This window comes from Podarcis pityusensis (genome assembly GCF_964106645.2).
Source record: "Podarcis pityusensis genome assembly, chromosome: 16".
NCBI lineage: Eukaryota > Metazoa > Chordata > Lepidosauria > Squamata > Lacertidae > Podarcis > Podarcis pityusensis.
In genome coordinates this window covers 20,010,708-20,034,944 of record NC_138041.1, presented here as the reverse complement: position 1 = coordinate 20,034,944, position 24,237 = coordinate 20,010,708, and the positions used below count along the sequence as shown (strand labels likewise).

Genomic DNA, 24,237 nt, shown 5'->3' with positions numbered 1-24,237 from the left:
TACTGTGTTTACCCCATGGTGGCAGAAACCATATGCTTGCTTATACAGAAACCCCTCAGATTTAGCAACTGCAGCATGATTGTTCTTTGTTTCCATATGCTCAATATCTGTTCAATTAAAAAAAAAAACTTCGCCAAGGTTAAGAGACAAACATTGCTTTGTGTAATATGGGCAGGATTCTTGTACAACAAAAAAGCGTATAATGGCAATCTAATGCACACTTAGCAAAGAATATGGGAGACTTGCTTCTGGGTAGAGATGCATGAGACAGGGATATATTTAATCAGTAAGAGGGTGAACCCTTTTCAAATTAGTCACATTGCAGCAATCGCATCACTTGCATTCATTCATGACAAAGGTGGGTTTAAACACAAATTCTAGTACAATGCAATTTGAGGCATTGTTGAAAGCAAGACCACTTTTTAAATAAATTGGGCAACGTTATTTTAATCCATTAGCATTTTAAAATATAAAGTATTTTTATTGTGCTGGGGCAACCCAATAAGTTGGGTGGGGTACAAATAATAACATTATTATCATTACCATTATAAGACCAATAAGCATGTGGGAGAAAAACGTCTTAAGCTTAGGTTTTAATATTTTCTGATGCACACTACACTTTTTCAGGCTGTAATCCTGAATTAATAGGAGGTAGGCCCCATTGTGCCCAGTAAGAGTACCTAAGAGAATGCATAGAATCAGGCTGTGGCATTGATACACTCCAATTGGGAAGAAGGATGAGATATAAATTCAATATTGTAAATAATGTTGGCACCCCAGATCTAAGCATATTGGACAGAATAAAAAATGCATGAGTGGGCTTCTTCTAATGCAATGGGACTTCACCTTCTTCTTCTTCCCCTCTTGCACTCTAAAATTTGCTCCTGAGGGTCCCTCCAAAGCACATTTTAAGCGTTCACAGGGGAGAAGAGGGAAGAGGAAGTTCAAGTATCACTGCACAAGCAGAAGTATATTCTTCTCACAGAGACAACCCATTACATGGAATTGAGCCCCAATGACTATACAGACAACTTTCAAACAACGAGCTATACTTTCACATTTTATGTAGAAGTGCCTGTGAATTCATGTGGACTTTTTTTTTTTTTTTTAAAGAGAGGGGCCAGAGTATCATCTTTTAAAACTTAACTGATTCTACTCAGATGTCCTGCTATGAACACATACACATCTGCATGTGTACACACCCATGTAGTCACTTTGATGATCTTTAGCTTCCCAGCCATACTAATTTAGTAGAAAAAGAACTAGACTTCATTCCTGTACTGAATGCAAGATCTACACCAGGGGTAGGCAACCTAGGGCCCGGGGGCCGGATGCGGCCCAATCGCCTTCCTAATCCAGCCCACAGTCCGGGAATCAGCGTGTTTTTACATGAGTAGAAAGTGTCCTTTTATTTAAAATGCATCTCTGGGTTATTTGTGGGACATAGGAATTGGTTCATTTCCCCCCCCAAAAAATATAGCCTGGCCCGCCACATGGTCTGAGGGATGGTGGACCGGCCCACGGCTGAAAAAGGCTGCTGACCCCTGATCTACACAATTCACTCACTGGCAGTCCTATCTGCTGCCCATACAAAGTAACACCGGTCCTGAGAGATCTGCAATGGCTCCCAGTATGTTTCCGAGCACAATTCAAAGTGTTGGTGCTGACCTGAAGGAACGTCTCCACCCCCATCATTCAGACCGGACCTTGAGGTCCAGCGCCGAGGGCCTTCTGGTGGTTCCCTCACTGCAAGAAGTCAGGTTACAGGGAAGCAGGCAGAGGGCCTTCTTGGTAGTGGCGCTTGTCCTGTGGAACACCCTCCCATCAGATGTCAAGGCAATAAGCAACTATCTTACTTTTAAAAGACATCTGAAGGCAGCCCTGTTTAGGGAAGTTTTTAATGTTTAATGCTGTATTGTGTTTTTAATATTCGGTTGGCAGCCGCCCAGAGTGGCTGGGGAAACCCAGCCAGATGGGCGGGGTATAGATATTAAATTGTTATTATTATTATAAAAGTATTAGCAAGAAAGCAATTTTAAACAATATAACTCTCTTAAATTTGTATCAAAAATTTGAGGAACATCAAGCAAGCCCAACTGATTTACATAATTTAAACTACAATCAACAAACATTAGTTACATCATCCCACCACTTTAAAAAGACAACAGAAGGATCTCTATTTCCTAATGCATGGCGGAGAGACATATCAGTTATATTTATTTAAAGACACAAGCAGTTATCTCTAGGACAATCAGGCAGAGATAGAAGGGCAGCAGCAATAAAGGGTATCACACTACTGCAGGGACTAGTTATATAGAGCATTTAGTGGCGTTGGCCCATTAGAAAAACTCCAATACACATGTTGGGTATATAGACTGAACTTCAGCCTTTTTAGGTTTGGCACCCACCTATTAACCCCAACCTGCAATGTGGGACTGAATCATTTCCCTTCCCCTAGGCTTAATTGGGTGGAAACTCTTACGCATTTCTTCTGCCAAGTGAAATGCTTTTATTCTCCCAGGCATTTGGGGGTAAATTAGTTGTTAAAGCTTTATATTTTCTCATGCTGGTTTTTTTTATTGATTGGGTTTTTTTAATGATTGCTTTTAATTAATATATCATTTTACATTATTGCACATTTTATAACATGTTGGCTATTGCCCTGGGATCACCCTATGAAGGGCTATCTACAAATCTGGTAAATAAAAGAATAATGACTATTTCCCCATATCTCTCTGTTCTTAACTCTTTTCACCAATCCCACTTTTTTTCTTTTATTATTTATTATAAAATTGGGGCGGTATAGTGCTGCTGTTGGGAGCTAGAACAGATTGCTGTACAATCCAAACAGCTTAAAACCATGAAATAAGCAACCCAGAGGTCCTTGATTCTAATGAACATAATCATTCTTTTTTGCAACTCCAGTCCACATTAAGATGATACACTGCTCTGAGCTACTTGCAATACTCAGCACCCCTCTTCTCACACTCGACTTACTTTAACTTGTGCTACTAATTAACAATTGCAGATGTAAACAAGCACATGCCCTAAGTAAACCCACTTCCCTCGAGGACAGCTGACCAGGCAAAAGACCCACCCCAAGACTTCTTTTTCACCTGCCTGCCAGAAAAGCATAACGATTGAAAACATCAACGACCTGGTCCTGAAACAAATGTTGGTCTTTTTCAAGTTCAGCTGACTTTCTCTGAAAAGATCCATAGGTAGCTGCCAGTCTGAACAGCTGACCCTTACAGCTCCATTCATATCAAGTTACACAATCCAAGTAACAGAGTGAAAGTTGTCAATTACCAGCCGCAGGAGGAGGAGGAGGTGGTGGTTGAATGTGGGAAGACGGGGCACCACACAGGAACCTACGCCAAGCAAAAGCTGTAGTTTTGGCTGGCAAGGGGAGGGGGTGCATTGTTTTCCTCCCACCCCCTCTGCTCACTCAGCCACGCCGACTTCTGCCGGGGGTCCCGGGTGAGAATCCTCCTCTGTTTTGCATAGCGCTGAGAAAAGGGAGGAGGCGCAGCCAGCTCCAAGCGCGTGAACTGGATTGCAGGGCAGAAGAGTCAGCCTTCCTTCCACCGACCTCCACTCTTTTTCCGCTTACCAGACGGAGGGGAAACACGGAGAGAGGAGGGGGCGCCGCAAAGCGGCAGTTCCCCCTGCGCGAGTCCCTTTGCAAGAAAGAGGGGCGGGCGAGTGGAAGCGGGGCGGGAAGAGCAGTCGGGGCCAAGGACTGCCTTGCCACCCAGGCTATAAAGGCCGAGAAAGTTGCTGCCGGGAGCGGGTCAGCAGGAGGCAGGAAAACATTAGCAACAGCAGCAAGCAGGCCTCGCAGCGTCCCCTGCCTCTTGTCAGACTCTCACCCTCCTCCCCTTCCTGCCTTCAGGCTTGCAACAATCCCAGGCACGCCTGCCACGGGAGCAAGCTGGCAGACCACCGCAAGGGTCACGCTGCGAATCTGAAAGCCGAAATGCCCGCTCAGCAACACGGGAAGGCCAGCTTGCGAGCAGCTATGCCTAGGATCCCCCGGAAAGGCGGCAAAGCTGCTTATACGCACGTTTGTACTTGGCCTAGGCTGAACACAGAGCACAGGATTGCAATGCAAGGCCGCTAGTCCATAGGCGGAGAGAAGAGGGAAAAACAACCCTTGCTTAGCCTAGCATGGAGCTGCGATTCTCTTAGGAGCTGCCTCCCGGCGAGCACAACGGCATACTTCCGAGGAAAGCATGCACAGGGTGGCACAATAAGGCCGCCGTCCAAGCACACCCAGGAAGCAAGCTGACATCCCCATGAACGTGCACAAACGGAAGCAGTTTACCCATCAGCAAAGCCTACATCCAAGCAGGCCTTGCTCCCAAGAAGTGTGCTTTAGGATGGCGGCCTCCCATAGAAGAGGTTTGCCCCCCAAGTGCCCAAGACTGCAAAGCCCTAACCCCACTCGCCAGGGAGTAAGGAGGCGCAACCCTACTTACCCCAGGAAATCAGCCCCACGACATTTCCTCCCTGCTTCTAGAACGGCTGCCTCTCAGCTCCGTGGGCCTTTACCTCTCTTTTCCCGCCGCCGCCGCCGCAAGAGGTTAAATGCCTACGGGATTGCAAGCTCAGCCGGCTGCCATCCTAACAAAACCCCTGTGTGCACGCAGGAAATGACAACAAACGGCGTTTTGTCTTTGTTTCAGCCTGGCCACCTGAGCTCCGTGGGCCTTACCCCCAGGTGGACTGAGTGCCCACAGGGTCGCAGGCTTCAGCATGAGGCTACTTACGATCCTAACTCTGCTACAAACCCTATCATTTTTCTCCCTTGCTTTGGCTCGGGTGGGCCTCATCCCCACCCAACCCACCCCCGATGGGGTGCGAGTGGTGGTCAAGCGCCCAGTGGGCTGCAGGCTCCAGCTCCTCAAGCAGCGCAGGGAAGTCAGCACCGCCGGATCCTCCAGCGTTTCCTCCCCGCAGCGCCTGGGCTTGCTCCCGAGTAGCCCCGGCTTAGGGTCGCATTGTTGAAGGCACAAATAACAAGAAGGATAAGGAAGGCCACTCACCAGGGAGAAGAGGTTGGAGTGACAGTCCTCCAGGCTCGCCCCGTTCGCCACCGCAGTCATGATCCTCCTCGGCGAGCCCGGCCTCCAGAGCGGGGCATGTCTGAGGAGGAGGAAGGAGGAGGAGGGGAGGGAGGAGGAGGAGGGGGGGTCTCAGGAAGGCCGAGGTGGGCGGGCCCGGTCGGCCGGTGGAGACGGGGGGGGGCGCCGCCGCTGCCGCCGCCGCTCTCTTTTCAAGGCCTCCCCCCCTCCCTCCGCGCTTCTTCCGAGGAGAGACGGAGGAAGGAGGAGAGACGCCGCTCAGCCGCCTCGCCCACCCCGGCCACACAGCGCGGGCGAGGCCGGGCTCTCTCGCTCGCCTTCCTTCTCCTCGGCGCCCGCCCGCTTCGCCAGGCAGAAAAACAAAACACACACGCACAAAAAAAAAGAAAACGAGGAAGATCGGCGCGGGCGGCGACAGCAAGCGGAGTGCGGCGGCGGCGGCGGCGGCGGTGGAGGAGGGTGTGACGAGATGTGAGGAGGCGGCGGCGGCGGCGGCGCCGGGTGGGTCCTCCTTCTTCACGGGCGGAGGAGGAGGAGGAGGAGGGCGGAGGAGGACGGGGCCTCCCGCTTCCTTCTCGTTCCCTCACACACGCCCCGGCTCCTCGCCGTCGTCGTCGTCGTCGCAGTCGTCACCGGGATATTAGTCGAAGCGCGGTCCCGCTCGTGCGCGCGACCGACCAGTCTCCCTCCTCCTTTTTTGGCCCCCCCTCTCTATTTTTTCACCCCTCCTCCTCTTCCTTTTCTTCTTCTCCTCAGCGGCGGCGGCGGCGGGGAGCTTCCCCTCCCTCCTCCCTCAGTGCCGCCTCAAACGTACATAGAGATATGTACACACACACACGCTCACATACAGCCCTCTCGCCTCAGCTCTGGGCTCTGACAGCAATGGCGGCCGCCAGGAGCACCGCGCCTCGCCATTGGCCCAGCGCGGCCCACGTGGGACAGGCCTCCCGGCTGGACGGGGAAAGGCGGGGGGGGGGAGAGGAGGGAGGGGGGAATGAGAAGAGCGGCGGCTCTCCTCTAGCTCAGGCGCGCCCGCGCGCTGTTACGAAGCGCTCGCCTTCGCCTCGGCCGCCGCTAGGGGCGCTGCGGAGCTGGAGTGACTAGAGAGCGGCGGCGGCAGGAGAGGCAGCCGTAAGTAACCCCTGCCTGGCCAGCACTACCTTGCTGTAGTGGAATGCGCAGAAGTTGCAGCAGGCGCCTGGGTACAGGGACACACCAAACACGCGAACCACGTTTTCCCACTCGCCCGAAAAGGTGAAAATGGGAAGTGTAGTTTGTTCAGGGAGGTGTAGTTCGGTGAGGGATAAACTAGCCATAGAAGTAAGGTAGCAGGACCGACGCACCGACCTTGCTGTAGTGTAGAAGGCGCAGGGGGCTCTCTCCTTCTGAATGCACGGGCGTTTAAAAAACACACACATTTATCTTGGAAGCTGTAGTTTGTAACAGGTGCTGGGACTTGTAGTTTGGTGGGGGGATAAAATGTGCAGAAGATGCTGTGGGTGTACTTTTTTTTCTCTGGATGAGTGCACACTATACATTTAAAGCACACACACCCCGAAAAAATGGGAACTGTAGTTTGTTGCAGGCACCGGGAGTTGTAGTTTGGTGAAGGATAAAGTGATGAATGAATGAAGGTGATGGCAGAATCAGTAGTACTACCCACCCTACCTCAGTATAGATGACAGTGAAGAAGCTACAGAGGACTCTTACTCTTTCTCTCTCTGACTGTGTACACACCATATACTAAAATAATGCTTCCCCCCCGCCCAGTGCTGGATTTACGTAGAAGCTAAATAAGCTATAGCTTAGGGCCCCACTCTCTTGGAGGCCCCCCAAAAAATTAAAGGAAAAAAACTGGATGTACTTTTCCAAAATATAAGATAAAAAACAAATAAAATGGCTTTAGATACCTATTAGGTCCATAAATTACCATATAGCATATATTCAGCACAGAAAACAGTGACAATTTGTTGTTGACAAAGGACAGCTGGACATATAAAGGGCCCCATTACCTTCCGTAGCTTAGGGCCTCATCAAACCTAAATCCGGCCCTGGCTCCCCCCCCCCCAAAAAAAAACACTCCCACACTCCAGGGAACTTTAGTGTTTTAAGGGTACTGGAAGTTGTAGTTTGTGAGAGATAAACAAAGGTAGTGACAAGAGAGGCAGCAGTAATGCCCATTTCTCCCATCACACTGTAGCAGAATGTGCGGAAGTGTCAGTAGGCTCTCTCTGGATGTATACATACATAAACTTATTCATTTATATCCCACCTTTTCCTCTCAGTTGGAATACCATGTTCTCTCCCTCATTTAATCCCCACAACATCCCAGCAAGGTAGGTCAAGCTGAGAGGCAGTGACTGGCCCAAGGTCTCCCGGTGAGCTTCATGGCTGAGTGGGGATTTGAACCCTGGTCTCCGAGCTCCTAGTCTTCATGTTCTAACCACTATACCACACAGGGTCTCCTTAAAGCACCCCTCAAAAAGGGAGAGTCCTGTGAACTGTAGTTTGTTACGTTGTAGTTTTGTGAAGGATAGACTACAGTTCCCAAGATTTGTGGGGTGCTTTAAATGTTTGGTGTTTTTGCAGCCAGCAAGTCAAGACGGGACACAGAAAAGCCTCCATGTACACACCATATTTTAAAGTTTATCCCCATTAAAAAGAATACTGGGAACTGTAGTTTGTTGTGGGTGCTGGGAGTTGTAGTTCTGCGTGGGATAAACTAAAATTCCCAGGATTTTTGCAGGTGGCAGTAATATAATTTAAATGTAAATGTACACAGCGAGTTGAGATGGGATGTGGAGAAGCCTTGGTGTGTGGTGTAGTATATAACCAGTGCTGGAGATACAAGCCTAAGAGCAGTTTATGGTATGTAACAACTTGTAATTGTAACCAAGTCTAAGAAGGTGTATAACTGAAACAGTTGCATATTGCTTCCTTGTTTACCGCCTTGTTTTTTCCACTGTGTCAAGTTTTATTGTAAGTTCTCAGCCCTCTGTCAAGTGTGATGCACACTCATGACACTCAATGACTAATGAACTGTTGTTATTATTATTGCACAAGTTTTCTGCTTCTGGGGCACTTAGAACAACATATATCAAGCCTGTGGATCCTACTGAATCATTCGCATCTATACAACATCTCCTCTTCATCTGCCGAGAAAAATTATAAACCGCTTGACCCAAATGTTCTCCAAATATAAAGATAAAGCATGGCTAAAATCCACACCCAAACAGACATAAAACCTCTGCTGTTAAAAACAAAGGTAGTTAATTAAATTGTGTGTCTTCATAGGCTTGGCGGAACAGAAAAGTTTTCAGCACGCAGCTAAAACAAGACTGCGTTTGCACTTCACTTGGCTATCTCTTTGTACATTTGGTGGGCATATATTACTCTATATGTGTAAACTAAGACAGATTTATTGATAGTTATTGTACTGTCAGCGTGAACTGACAGCGGAGGAATCTGGGATCCCCACAACCACCTGTAACAATTTTTCAGTAAAAAACCCCAAAAACCAATGACAAATATATAGTGTTTTCCTCATTTGCCACCTTGCAAGACAGGTAGGCCGGATCGAGAGAGATACAGTGGTACCTCAGGTTACAGACGCTTCAGGTTACAGACTCCACTAACCCAGAAATAGTACCTCGGGTTAAGAACTTTGCTTCAGGATGAGAACAGAAATTGCGCAGCGGCGTGGCGGCAGCAGGAGGCCCCATTAGCTAAAGTGGTGCTTCAGGTTAAGAACAGTTTCAGGTTAAGAACGGACCTCCAGAACGAATTAAGTACTTAACCCGAGGTACCACTGTAGTGACTGGCCGAAAGTCAACCAGTATGACCAGCTTCACGAGGATATAAATCTGGACCTCCCAGGTCTCATCCTGACACTCTTCGCCACTTCTTTTAACACAAGTAACTCCTGCTGAATGTTCAGCAGGGGGGGTTTACTCCCAGGTTAAGTCACCCAGGGTGGACTTTGGTAATCTTTCGTAATATGGTGCCTCATGTAAGGCCAACATTTGGTGCCCCAAAATGGATCTTCTCAATTATGGATCTTCTCAGTCCTGCACCAGCTTGCCACCCAGGGACAGGGGAGAGAAACTGCCCGCACCACCCTAAATATGGCGCTGGTGTCACCTTAGAACAGGGAGACTCCAATTCAAATCCCCACACAGCGACAAACCATATTGGATGATCTTGGGCCTTCCATTATTTCTTATACCAGTGATTCCCAAACTTTTTCAGGACACCCCCCCCCCCACGGTTCCATAAATTCATCCCCAGTGCCCCCTAAAGCATTAGTCGTTTGCATGACTCACTAAGGAAGATAATGACACAATAAAATTCTAAACGGCAACAATGAATTGCACGTTTATTTGGAATCCAATTAAATCAATTTAGTTTAATTAATTCAACAACACTGATGCACTTGTTCCTGTGATACCAGCTTTTCACAGTCTGCCCCTTGCCACTTAGCACCTGCCTAGGCAATCCCACTCCCCCCACCCCAGGGGACAGTACTATCCACTTAGGGAAAGGGAAAGGGAAAGATACCCCTGCCCGTACGGGCCAGTCGTGTCCGACTCTAGGGTTGTGCGCCCATCTCACTTAAGAGGCCGGGGGCCAGCGCTGTCTGGAGACACTTCCGGGTCACGTGGCCAGCGTGACGAAGCTGCTCTGGCGAGCCAGCACCAGCACAGCACACAGAAACGCCGTTTACCTTCCCGCTATAAAGCGGTACCTATTTATCTACTTGCACTTAAGGGTGCTTTCGAACTGCTAGGTGGGCAGGAGCTGGGACCGAAAGACGGGAGCTTACCCCGCCGCGGGGATTCGAACCGCCGACCATGCGATCGGTAAGCCCTAGGCGTTGAGGTTTTACCCACAGCGCCACCCGCGTCCCTATCCACTTAGGGAACCACTGTCTTAATCTACCCCACGGCTCCTTTAGAGAAGGGCAAGTTTAAAATGTAATAAATACTGTGCAGGGAAAAAAAATGCTGTGCAGGGTGGGGTGTGTGGAGAAATATAACAGAAATATAACAGGAGGAGCTGAGGCTCCAATACTTTGGCCACCTCATGAGAAGAGAAGACTCCCTGGAAAAGACCCTGATGTTGGGAAAGATGGAGGGCACAAGGAGAAGGGGACGACAGAGGACGAGATGGCTGGACAGTGTTCTCGAAGCTACCAGCATGAGTTTGACCAAACTGCGGGAGGCAGTGGAAGGCAGGAGTGCCTGGCGTGCTCTGGTCCATGGGGTCACGAAGAATCGGACACGACTAAACGACTAAACAACAACAACAGGAGGAGTCACATTCACAAGCTTCCATGGACTTCTTCAGATCTATGCTATGGTTAGTGTTGGACTAGGACTAAGGCAGTGATGGCCAAACTTGGCCCTTCAGCTGTTTTGGGACTACAACTCCCATCATCCCTAGCTAACAGGACCAGTGGTCAGGGATGATGGGAATTGTAGTCCCAAAACAGCTGGAGGGCCAAGTTTGGCCACCACTGGACTAAGGGGACCCAGCTTCGAATCTACTCTTGGCTATGAAACCCAGTAGATGACTGCTGGGATAAGGTGGGATGAAAACTTGCCATAACGTTAAGGTACCTCCTGCATACCTCTCATATCCTCCACCATGGAATGTACAAGTCACGTTCTCTGCAAATGTATAGTTCTCCCATTGGGGCTTAGTTCGGCTGGTTTATAAAGGAAATTAGAACATACAAAATCCTGCAAACAGTTTGATGTTCACTGCCACCTAGTCACAGAAGTGATCATCTCACGAACACTTGTAAATAAGCCTTCTTGCAATCAATCAAGTTCACTTACAAGTAACCAGGGATCAGGTGATGATTTGTTCTTTTCATTTATTTAAAATGCTTTAAAGCTGCCTTCAAGTGAAGGGAAGGCAGCCTACAAAATGCAAAGCTGTACAACTGAAAGGATATAGGAATGTAGGAAGCTGCCTGCCATTGAACCAGACTCTTGGTCCATCCAGCACTGCCGCTCCCCAGGGTTTCAGGCAGGGAATGTTCTCAGCCCTTCCTGCAGATGCCACTGGGGTGTCTCACTTTAGTGGGTGAAACCTAATATTTGCACATTTCTTCAGTGAGGGGTCTTAAAAATATGATTTTTGGCGTGAGGAATCTAAATCTACTATTATTTTTGTGGCTGGACAACATTTAGCTTGGTAAATCTACCTCTGATGAAGAAACACATAGACTGTTTTCAGAAAGCCAAATAATTTTAATGTTACCTTCAGAAAATGTCAGGTAAACAAAATAATAAAAATAAACAACAATAATCACCATCATAATAATATATAATATAACTGCAAGTACTTGGCAATCCCATCATCCCTGACCACTGGTCCTGCTAGCTAGGGAACATGGGAGTCGTAGGCCAAAAACATACGGAGGGCCAAGTTTGAGGAACCCTGGTTTAGAGAGGCAGTCAGGGGTCATCTTTCATTTGATATATAATTTTATGGTATTACTCCAAAAGAAAGTGGTGCTATGAGCCATCAAACCTTGGAAATGCACTTTTTCTGAAAGGTCTCCACAATTTTGGGCTCTAGTGTATTCCAGGTGTGGTCTGACCAAGGCACAACAGAGTGGGACTATGACTTCCCTTGATCTGGACACTATACTTCTGTTGATGCAGCCTAGAATAGCATTAAGCCCTTTTCTTCCATTCTCGCCATTCTTGCAACAAACTCGACACTCTCATTCATGTGTGCATTTGATGAAAAAAACCCTCTAATTTTTCCACCAGCAAATTGGGGGGGGGGGGCACAGGCGGGCAGAATTTAGGTGTGCAGGATAGGGGAGATATGATGTGAGACTGAGGCAGAGCATTCTCTTTCCTGCCATTTCCCCACACCTCAGGAGCAAAAAGCAGCCAGTGGCAGGTTCAATACTTATTCCCAAGGACAAGGCAGCATAGGAACTGACAGCAGATCTTAACTGACAGCCATATGGGTGAGTCCGGGAGAGTGCCATGTTTCTTGTGATACAAAAGCATAATAAATATGTGTGTGTTTTATAAGGCTTTGGAATGGTTTTTTAGTAGAATGGGAGTTATTTTCCTTGCCCGGAGATCAGATCTATCCAGCCCAGGCACAGCTTGGCAACAAGCACTGAGCCTGGCAGGAGCACCAACTTGAATAAAATATTGATGGGGTGGGGGCAGGTAAGCCCTGCCCTGTGTAATTGATCACAAGATGCAGCACCCACACACCTTTTGAATGGCAATACCTATCCATTTTGGGGGGCCCTCAAATATTTTATTGGGGTGTGTGATGTGAAGGGACCTTGAACCCTAGGAGTTGGCTGCTATGGAGCCTGGCAGCTGGATTGCTCACAGGAGCAGGGAGCAGGTTAAGAAGAAGAAGAAGAGTTTGGATTTGATATCCCGCTTTATCACTACCCGAAGGAGTCTCAAAGCGGCTAACATTCTCCTTTCCCTTCTTCCCCCACAACAAACACTCTGTGAGGTGAGTGGGGCTGAGAGACTTCAAAGAAGTGTGACTAGCCCAAGGTCACGTAGCAGCTGCATGTGGAGGAGCGGAGACGCGAACCCGGTTCCCCAGATTACGAGACTACCACTCTTAACCACTATACCACACTGGCTCTCCCCGCAGGAACTGCCCTGCATTTATGGTCATCTCACCAGCAGCTGATGCCCCTTGAGACTCATGGAGCTGAAGGCTGAAGGCCCAACAACAGGCCGAGCCACAGCCAACAGCAGATGGAGAAGAGTAATTCTAGTTTTGTCCCCATCCGACTCCCTGCCGAGTTCTAGAGAAGCAACACTGAGACTAAATAGGAAGAGGAGGAAGCTGACAGCCCCAGCCACCTCCTGGACGTGTTGAAGGCAAATTGAGGTTGGTGGGACAATGGCCTGCTTGCCTTAACGGATCAACCTCCACTGGTTCATCTTAAGGCAAAACAACAGCTGCGGCCAAAATATGCCTCCACATAATATCTGATCTCAAAACAGGAAGCCTGTGAACAGAGGGAAGGGGGAGCCACGACTCAGCACTTTCAAAAGGTGATAATGAAACCTTTTTAGGATTATTATACTGCAACGGTTTACTCTTACTTCGGTGCACAGCTTGGTTTCGTTTTCTTTTCTGCTCTACCGCAAAAAAAAAAAAAAGTTGCTTCCTAACGGGTGCAAGCACAAATGATATTTTAGAGGCACAGTCAGAGCACGAGGGATTTGGTGGATATTTGCACGCTGCTAGTGTTTATGCCTTGTGCTTTATTTTTGGAGGGCGTCTTAGTGACATCACAGGCACTAGCCAACTGGTGCTGTGCACAGCGAGCTTTTGCTGCTAACCTGCAAAATGGATTTCCTCCCCCTTTGTTTTAGAGCAATCTGGCACTCCCTGCTTTTCGGTCCCCAGTGCATCGTCTTCACATGAGCAAGATAATTGACAACACTTTGGTTTGCTGTAACATCTTCTAGGAGACTCTGACTCAAGGATGAAATGTAACCCTCAGACTCTTAAAGCAGGGCTGGTAACCTCTAGCCAACAGGCCTCATTAGAGTTAGCACGGCTCCCTACGTGGCCTGTGAGGCTGTTTCCCCCAAATGACCCCCATCTGCCCCCCATCTGATGTTATATGTGATGTCAGGTGTGGGAAGCAGGTAGGAAAACAGCTGTCAGTGAATAATCAGGGCACTCCTGATTGCAATGCACTCCCAATTGTTCCTTGTCAAGGGAGGCCTCCTGTCACCACTGGATAGCCAAGCTCTGATCCACACATAAGCCCTCATAAGGAATTTGTGTAAGATCAAATTGTTAAACCATTCCTTCATATTGACCCTGCTTTCAAACTCTCTCAGGCAGTACAATCCTATGCATACTTACTCAGAACCAAGTCCCTCTGAGTTCAACAGGGTTTCCACTCGAGTAAAGAATTAATGGGATTGCAGCTTAACAGCTTCTCCACACTTTTGTGTGTGTGTGTGCATGCGTGTGTTATCAAGTTAGACTTTCTAACTAAAATGTGTCATCCAGAGAGTGGGAAGACATTAAAAGTTTCAGGAATTCACAGTGCAGGTTTACTGCCATCCCCTAGACGACCTGCTTATTGAGTGTTCATTGTGATTTGCTTGTACAGTGGTACCTCGGGTTAAGTACTTAATTCGTTCCGGAGGTCTGTTCTTAACCTGAAAATGTTCTTAACCTGAAGCACCACTTTAGCTAATGGGACCTCCCGCTGCCGCCACACCGCCGGAGCACGATTTCTGTTCTTATCCTGAAGCAAAGTTCTTAACCTGAAGCACTATTTCTGGGTTAGCAGAGTCTGTAACCTGAAGCGTATGTAACCTGAAGCGTATGTAACCCGAGGTACCACTGTACAAAGCTTATGGGGAGGTTAGACTAAAGTCTGTTATTTCTTGAGCTATTGTTCTGATTTGGTTGGAAGACAATTAAACAAGAGGATACCAGGGATTGGGCAATCCTGGAGGTATCCGGGACTCAAATTGTTCAGGGCCTTGTAAATTAATTCAAGAACCTGGAACCTAGCAGTGAACGTATCAATGAAAACAGCATGTAGATCTTGGAGACCAAACAATGGGTACACTTGGAGAGGGACATAATCGAAAACAACCCCACCACAGCATACCCACTCCTCCAAAACAAACTAAGGAAAATCCCCACAACACTAAACAGGAAGGAAAAAATAGGCAAACTGTCCCCATCCCCATCTCCTGGCTCACCACCCACTATTCCACCCCGCAGCACAAAACCTCCAGATAAAAACCTGGTAAGGCAAAGGCCTACGCTGCCTAAAAGTCTTCTACAAAAATAACAAACCCATACCAACACAAGAAATACAAGACAAACTAGTGGACACTCAAATACCCTGGCTAACACACCACCAGCTACATGTCTTCTTAAATAATCCAGCAGTAAAATCAGCAGCCACTAGACCAATGACCACCTTTGAAAATCTTCTAACAGCAAAGGGACACAGCAAGGGGATGGTGTCCACAATCTATAAAATACTGCTTCAAAACCCCACAAAACCCTTTGACACAATCAAAAGACAATGGGAGGATGACATAGGCTATGAAATGAACCATACCCCAATTGACTAGATTGTGGTCTAAATATCCCTTTAAATCCATATCAGCAAAAAGAAAAGAACTCACTCTGAAACTTACTTACAGATGGTATTTAACACCATGGAAACTGGTACTGATATGCCCAGGAACCTCACCAAAATGCTGGAGAGGCTGCAGCTCCACAGGCACATACCTGCACATGTGGTGGGAATACCCCCAAATCCAGCCCTTCTGGACAACAGTTCTACAAGAAATAAGCAAAATAACTAAACAGTTATTAGAAGACACTCCAGAACTGGCCCTACTAAATATCTTCCAAGATAATAATGCCCAGCCACAGTATAAAGAGCTCACAATCCACCTGTTCTCAGCAGCCAGAAACATCATAGCCAGACATTGGAGAGACCCGTCAGGAGTAAACATGGACCAATGGTATCAAACTATATTGGAAACAGCCTTATTAGAAAAAATAACCAATAGACTAAAACTGGCACAGGGACAAATAGAAAAAGGTGCTTTCACTCCAGTGCTGCTCCCCTTTATCACATACACAACCCAACAAGACAATAACAAGAACCCACTGACAGCATTTGAAGCAATATGGCTGACCTGACCCACGATATGGCTGATCCCCCTAACAAACCTCACTGCAGCCCACTAAAGATAACCAACCACGCCCTGGGCCCCCACAACCTCTCTCACTACCAAGAAAGATGTATGTGTATGTATGCATGTATATGCCTACATATGCATGTGTGTGTGTGTGTGTGTGTGTACATAGTCATATAAAACGAATGAATAGAGAACCCACTCAAGTGGTGCTGGCATAAAACCCCACAAACATACTAAATACTACCACCCCAATCCCCTCTCCCCTTTCTCTATTCTGCTTTTCTTCTTTCCCCACCTTATTCTGTATAATGTCTCACATCAAATGTAAAAAAGGGCTTTATGTCTTGAGAAAAGACAATGCACATTTTTTTGTGAACCATGAAAATCTATTCTTCTCCCCCAGTTTAAATATTTATTGAAATTCATAGATAGCATACACAATATACCAAGATGAAAACAATCATGTACTAATAATCTTATATATGTTTGCAAAAATCAAATTTAAATCAAATTTATGCAATCTCTTTTTTCCTATCTTTTTGCTAACATAGAACAGACTTCCTATCATTTCCCGATGCATATAACCTTTCTGGTGATGAATGTACTTATCATTATTACCTTACTCTATCTGCACTTTCTAATACTTTCTTACAACAATTCATACCTTTTTGCTTGTTTCTTAACAGTTCGTTTAGACAAGGGTCATTCAAACACTGCCATAGATATTGTACCGCTGTTATTCTGTAGACATCTCTTATACATATCCCATTTTTGAATGAATGATTGTCGTGTATTATCGCTTAGCCTGTTAGTCAATTGCGCCATTTCTACATATTCCAGTAATTTGCACTGCCAATCTGATAAGGTTGGAACTTTTCCCCCTTTCCAACTCATTGCGACCAGTATACAGGCTGCAGAACCATGAAAATCTTTAATAAAATTTATTATTATTATTATTTAAAAAACAACAACCATACAGATGCATTACATTAAGAACACAAGACGACCCAGATTGTCGCCAGATTCTGTGCACAGATCTGTAGACGCAGACCACCCCCTGATTCAATCTAGTTTGTTAAGAAAATTCCCAAACTCAGATCCACGGGCGACTCTGAGTCATTTCTCTAAAGCTGTCTATCTTAAAGTTTTTATGTCTTTATATGCCTATCGCATTTTTAAACTTAAAATCCATTGTTGTATATTGTTTTAAATGTTTGTTTTGCTGTTGGGATTGTAGTTCCATTTGTATTTCACAAGCTGGTCTCTGACCATAATAAATTTCATGTCATGTCGTTACATTAAGAAAAGAACAGAGAACATAAGACGAGCCTCTTGGCCAAAGGCAGCTCAGCATCCTGGTCTCAGAGTCTGTGGGAAGTCCCAAAATGGACCAGAGCACAGGAGCACTCTCTCCTCCTGCGGTTTCTAGCAACTTGCATTGAGAAGCATTGTGATCTCCAGTGGTGGAGGCAGAGCATAGTCATCATGGCCAATTGTTGTTGTTTAGTCATTTAGTCGTGTCCAACTCTTTGTGACCCCATGGACCAGAGCACACTCCTGTCTTCCACTGCCTCCCGCAGTTTGGTCAGACTCATGTTTGTAGCTTCGAGAACACTGTCCAACCATCTGGTCCTCTGTCGTCCCCTTCTCCTTGTGCCCTCCATCTTTCCCAACATCAGGGTCTTTTCCAGGGAGTCTTCTCTTCTCATGAGGTGGCCAAAGTATTGGAGCCTCAGCTTCACGATCTGTCCTTCTAGTGAGCACTCAGGGCTGATTTCCTTCAGAATGGATAGGTTTGATCTTCTTGCAGTCCATGAGACTCTCAAGAGTCTCCTCCAGCACCATAATTCAAAAGCATCAATTCTTCGGCAATCAGCCTTCTTTACGGTCCAGCTCTCACTTCCTTACATCACTACTGGGAAAACCATAGCTTTAACTATACGGACCTTAGCAATGGCCAATAGCCATTGATCTCCCTCTTTCCACGAAGCCAGTATTATTGCACTATAAAATCAGGGTGTAAATATTAAACTGAATTTTTAAAAATGCTTCCGAGAACGTGCGTATCGGACAGCATTGCATGCACCCCCAAGCGCATACAAATTGTCAAGCGGGCCTTTTAAAGGAAACGAAAATTGCAAACAGACGAGAAAATGTGGTGAACTGAATTTAAGGTTGGCGTGGTGATGGGAGATTGAAATTGACGGGTGCCTCCATCCCTACTTGAACCCAAGCATACCGACACAGTTGAAAGGAATCTCAGCCCAGCGTGGAGCCAGAGGAGCAAAGCGAAGGATATTTTGCGAACGGTGGAAAAGCAGGCAGGTGTCACGCAGAAAAGCCTTGCGTTCCCTTCAGTCGGCAGAAGGCTGTCAGCTGCTGGGGACCAAACACAATCGTGTCAGGAGCGCACCCATCACCTGGCATACGACGGAGCCTGCCTTGTGCTGCGGGAAGGAGCCAGTTGCTTGCCTCTCCAGACAGATTCCAAAATTAGATTCAAAACACAGCCAAGAGCTGGTATCAGAGGAAAGATTGCTTCATTCCAGAACAACTTAGCACATGTTAAGCCCGCACAGCCTGGTGGGTGGCTGAGCAAAGCCCCAGCAGCTGGTGCTTACCTTTTCAAAATAAGGAGGGAGAAGATGAAAAGTTGCAACAGCGTCCTAAGCGAAGGATATATAAATGAACAGCTACCATTGCTGCAAATGCTCAGTTACCCACCCCTTTTGAATTCTGAAAAAAGGCTCCCTCACCCCAATACAGTTAAGTACTTAATTCGTTCGGGAGGTCCATTCTTATCCTGAAACTTTTCTTAACCTGAAGCACCACTTTAGCTAATGGGGCCTCCTGCTGCCGCCGCGCAATTTCTGTTCTCATCCTGAAGCAAAGTTCTTAACCCGAGGTACTATTTCTGGGTTAGCAGAGTCTGTAGCCTGAAGCATATGTAACCTGAAGCATATGTAACCCGAGGTACCACTATACATCTACAGGGATCATCTACACTTATCTTTTACTCTGTGTTTTTTGGGTACAAGTCTGGGCTTTTCAGGTCTGTGTCTGAGTGGTGTGGGGGTTTTTTTTGGTGTGTGTGTTTTTGTCCCAGCACTTTCTCTAGGAAATCCTGCATTTTCCCACTGAATCAGTATGTCCAAATCCTTGAATGCACTTGTTGGCCTAACATTCTGTCTGAAATGGACTGAATTGACTGCACGGCACCAAGTACAGGTAACGTTCTCCATTCATTCAATGTACTCAGTGTGTACTGTGTTCGCTCTGTACTTACCAAAGTGCTAGGACATGGGTAGGTAAACTAAGGCCCGGGGGCCGGATCTGGCCCAATCGTCTTCTAAATCTGGCCCGTGGACAGTCCAGGAATCAGCGTGTTTTTACATGAGTAGAATGTGTCCTTTTATTTAAAATGCATCTCTGACTTATTTGTGGGGCATAGGAATTCGTTCATCCCCCCCCCCCAAAAATAGTCCAACCCCCCACAAGGTCTGAGGGACAGTGGACCGGCCCTCTGCTGAAAAAGTTTGCTGACCCCTGTGCTAGGAGGAAGCCAGGATGACTCCAGTTGTCAGATTCAGATTTTCTGGTGCAGATAGCTCTTGACAAGGCTAGACTGTCTGCATCTACAGGTGGGATGTATTTGTCTGTGAAATTTTCCCTTTGAGATTGTCATTTCCAGGAAAATGAACTGTCGGATTCCTGCACTTTCTAAAACAGCACTGTCTAGACCTAATGGAAGATAATGCCTTTCAAGTCAGAAACGAGGGCTTTCTTATAGATTTTATGACGGCACGGGTATGCAGATTTGTGGAAACTCTTGACAGTGAAACTTAACAAAGACATCAAGAAATGCAAGGGACTTCAAAGAAGAACTAGATAATAAGATGATCAGATATATTAGGTTGTTGAGAAAGAAGAGTTATTTGGTTTGGTTGACTTGGCTCTTCAGCTTGCTAAATAAATTCAAGCCAGTCTAAAAGTGCATTTTGCTCATCTCACATCATCGTAGAGAGACCAGCAAACCTAGAGCAGTTGTCACGGAGAAACAAAAATGTTGCCTGACCCCACCTCACCTCAGAGTTCCCTAGCTCTAGAATTGAAACTGGCATTGCCAACTAACCAGGGAAAAGGTCTCCCCTACTCCTTTGCAGTTTAATGTGCAATCTGACACCCAAAAAGCAGGTAAAGTTTTTCAGGGCAATTAGTTAAACATTATTACCTGTCAATATCAGGGCACAGGAGCAGGAGATGGTTGAATATCTGGCAATCTTCTCTGCAACCCAACTCTACAGTTCACCTTTTCCAAGGCCAATACGATTCAAGCTTTGAAACATAGGACCTGGGCATAGGACAACTCCTTCTGTTGTGTGTTTATGTTAACAGTGGAAGCTTCTCGCTTTCAGCTTAAGACTGCAAATCGATGTACGGCTGCAGCCAGAGTGGGAAGGGTTAACACCACCACCCATCCTCACACTAGGGTCAGCATGCATTTTTAACAACTTGCACTTAAAGGCACAGATAATTAGCCAACCTATTTAAGTGAGAGGCGAAAGGATTTATTTGCACAAGGGGGCATTTTGCACAGAATGACCTGGCCTCACTCCACACCCAAAGGAACAAGCTCAGTGGCAGAGCAGGCAAAACACCCCAGGTTCTCCAGATAGGACACCTAAAGGAACAGCAGTACGTATGATCATCCAAAGCCTGGGAGAAGAGAAACCTCTTAAAGGATGTCAGTGATGGAACTGGGCTGGTCTCGCTGAAAGCATTTTGCAGGCAGGGGACCACAACCAAAAAGCCCCTCTCCTTTGTTGCCACCCTCCAAACCTCTCTCAGAGGGGCATCTGGAGAAGGCTTTTCCGATAAAGAAAGCAGAATCTGGGCAAGAGAGGTGTTCTGCACGATACTGGGCTTTGTAGGTTCAACCAAGCACTTTGAGTTGCAATCCGAAACAGCTGAAAGGCGCCCAGCCAGCAAAAGCTGGGATAATCACATTCACAGCCACTACAAATTGCTGAAAGGTACCCACTTTGTGCCCATGCAGAACCACAGCCATTTTTCATTTTTACCAGGAGCTCAGGCTGTAGGGCCTTTCAGTCTCTTGACCCTTTCCTCCTAGATCTCTATGGTTAAAATTTTGCTAGCCAGGACTGCAGAACCAGGGAAGCCAGGTCACTTTAGCCAGAGAAAAACTGGGACATCGTTCTAATGGCGACATCCTTGCGTTACTTGCTGTGGAGGGAGAGATCATGTGGGTCCAGTGCTCCATTAGATCTCTAAAAGAAAGCCACAACCCTCCTTGAAATTCCAATGGAATTAATAATTCTACTAGCCCTCTAGGCAGACGATGGGCTTGTTGAGTCATGGTTATCCAGTGTCAAACACACAGTTATGAGCTTGCCTGCGATGAGGAAGGTCTTCTTTGCCAAGAACTTATTTATTAAGAATAGGTTCCCAGATGGTGATCAGGTTGAGCAGGGCGAACTCCTGAACATTATGGAATGGAGTGGGGCATGTGTGTGTGTGAGTGCATATGTAATAGCTGACCTTGGGACGTTAAGCTAGCTTCCTTGTTTCCTTACGAAGGAGAGCCTGGCGGGTGAAGTGTGTTATTCCCCTGGAAACAGCCAATCAGGTAACACATCATACACAGCCGTATGCTGAACACACAATTCTTGGCATGAGGACTAGAGACTTGGCTCATAAAACCTAGTGCAGTTCAGGATGTAAAAAACCCAAAAAGGCGTTTATTTAGGCAACACCGAGAAATCATTCTGCACTAATTCAGGCTGTGTATACCCTCCCATTTACTCAGCGTCCAGGGTACTCTCACTGCTGGTTTGGGAAGTGGTGTAATAATAATAATAATAATAATAATAATAATAATAATAATAATCAGGGCCTTGCAGAGCCAGGCAGAGGCCCGGGCCAGGTAGATAATGTGCCCTCCCCTTTTTACCCTGGGGATAACTGAAGTCTTATAAATAAGTAAGTATATAAATATGCTGACTGAGGCCCCCTTTGGAATCGGAGGCCAAATGGCCCATATGCCCCCCCCCCCCGCCTGGGCCTGATAATAATAATAATAATAATAATAATAATAATAATAATAATACTTTTATTATTTATACCCACCTACCCATCTGGCTGGGTTTCCCCACTCACTCTGCGCAGCTTCCAGCAAAATAAATAAAAAATAAAAAATGTCAAACATGAAAAACCTCCCAATACAGAACTGTCTTCGGATGTCTTCTAACATGCAATGTTAGCCACAATCCATATCTGTCCTGTTGTTTCTTACGAAACAGAGTCAGTGTGGTGTAGTGGTTAGAGTGCAGGGAGACCATGTTTTGAATCCCACATTCACTGGGCCAGTCACTGCTCACTGGGCCAGCCACTGCCTCTCAGCCCTAAAGTACCTCACAGGGTTGGGGGGGGTAAATGTGGAGGGGGAGAGCCATGTGCATCACCATAAGCTCCCTGGAGAAAATGATGGGATATAAATGCAGAAATAAATAAATACTGTGCTTTAATGAGTTTCCCCCAAAACTGGCTTCAATTGGAATCGAGAAATAGAATGACCTAGCTGTGTTTGAAGCCATCACTGTGCACACAGCCACTATTTTATATCCCCTCTTGAGCAATACGCCACCCCATTTCCTCCCTCTACTCCATTCAATCTAGATTCACCATCTCTGTGAGGTGTTTTTTTTTACTTAGCAGATTTTTTTATAGAAATGGGAATATACAGACAAAATGGGAAGATAATGCAAGACGACATTTTGATGAGGATGTTGTGCAGGCACTGCTCAAATTCTGCACACATAAGCAGTGACAAGTTCACAGTAAACCGCTGTGTGGAAGCGCCCAAACAGCCCTGTGAGGTATGCTAGGCTGAGAAAGACCAACTGTCCCAAGCTGATCTCTGTGGCCAGGTGGGGATTTGAACCTTCAACTCGAAAGTCATCACCCGCCATTCTTAATGGCCACACCACACTGATTTTCTGTTACTGTGCATATATTCTAGAGGAAACAGCACCAAACAGGTTGATCTGAAGATGCATACAATCTACTCAACTGGCCACAGTGTCCAACATTCACTCCAAAATTCGCTTCCTACTCCCACAAGCACCGCAGTGCTCTTCTCAATCTTTATTTGCCTCTTGTCAAACAAACCTTAACTTGTAAAGTTGCTTGTGTAACTATTTGCCCAGTGTCTTCACTTGTCTCCAGTTTATATTTGTTTTCTAACTTTATTGCCGTTCGCTGAGATTTAGGAGCGGGTTGGGCATTATGTTTAAATAAATGCATTTCTGGAAGATGGAAAAAAGCAGACTATACGGATCTAAAACTATGAGTTTGTGGGGGGGATCCACAAGGACTCATTTGTTGCCACCTTTAAAAATAAAAAAGTTAAGCACTGCAGATTTGATTATTAATGGTTGAACAGTAAGCTCTGAATGCCACCATCATACAAAGGAAAGGCATGAAATAAAGGCATGAAAATAAATAGTTTAAAGAAGTATACTGTACTACCACTTTCAACATTCAGGTAGATGTTTGTGTGAACCTCCCTAAGGTTCTTTAGCGGTTTTTAGAAAACAAATGAGGAACTCTATAGACCAGGTGTGATGAACCCTGGCCCTCCAGTTGTTGCAGAGATACAACTCCTATCATCACGGGTCATTGACCATGCTTGCTAGTGCTGATGGGAGCTGTAGTTCAGCAATGTCTGGAGAGCCAAAGTTTCCCCACACCTCCTGTAGATAGCACAATGTGGTTTCTGCATATCAGTTGTATGTGAAACTGGAAAGCTGAGAACTTGGGAAGTCCGTGGCCCCGGTGGGGAACCTGATTATAGAGCTAAATCTATATCAACCAACCAACCAACCAACCAACCATCCAACCAACCAACCAACCAACCAACCAACCAACCAAATAATAAGATTTTTTATAAGCTTGCCCTTTTCTAAACCCTCACTGTGCTATGGAGACCTGCAAGATGTCAACTGCAGCATCAGCTGTGATTTGCCAGGGGGAGGGGGAATGGCTCCAAGTTCCACCCTGGAGAATTTCTTATGATGAACAGTTACCATCCCCATCCCCACCCTAGGGTTTTTCCAGGGTGCTGAGACTTTTTAAAGGTAAAGGTAAAGGGACCCCTGACCATTAGGTCCAGTCGCGGACGACTCTGGGATTGCAGCGCTCATCTCGCTTTATTGGCCGAGGGAGCCAGCATACAGCTTCCGGGTCATGTGGCCAGCATGACTAAGCCGCTTCTGGTGAACCAGAGCAGCGCACAGAAATGCCATTTACCTACCCACCAGAGCGGTACCTATTTATCTACTTGCCATTCGTGCTTTCGAACTACTAGGTTGGCAGGAGCAGGAACCGAGCAACAGGAGCTCACCCCGTCGTGGGGATTCGAACTG

General features: G+C 46.5%; 1 protein-coding gene and 1 long non-coding RNA gene across 2 annotated transcripts in view; one reads left to right on the top strand and one right to left on the bottom strand.

Annotated features, from left to right (window-relative positions):
* MED13L (mediator complex subunit 13L) overlaps positions 1-5,962 on the bottom strand; it is a 172,444-nt gene extending 166,482 nt beyond the window's left edge. The window contains exon 1 of the mRNA XM_080986142.1: positions 5,049-5,962. Coding sequence (XP_080842268.1) covers positions 5,049-5,108 — 60 coding nt within the window. The 5' untranslated portion in view covers positions 5,109-5,962. The remainder of the gene's footprint in view (positions 1-5,048) is intronic.
* Positions 1-24,237, top strand: part of LOC308466039 — a 365,679-nt gene that overhangs the window by 286,589 nt on the left and 54,853 nt on the right. The window lies entirely within an intron of this gene.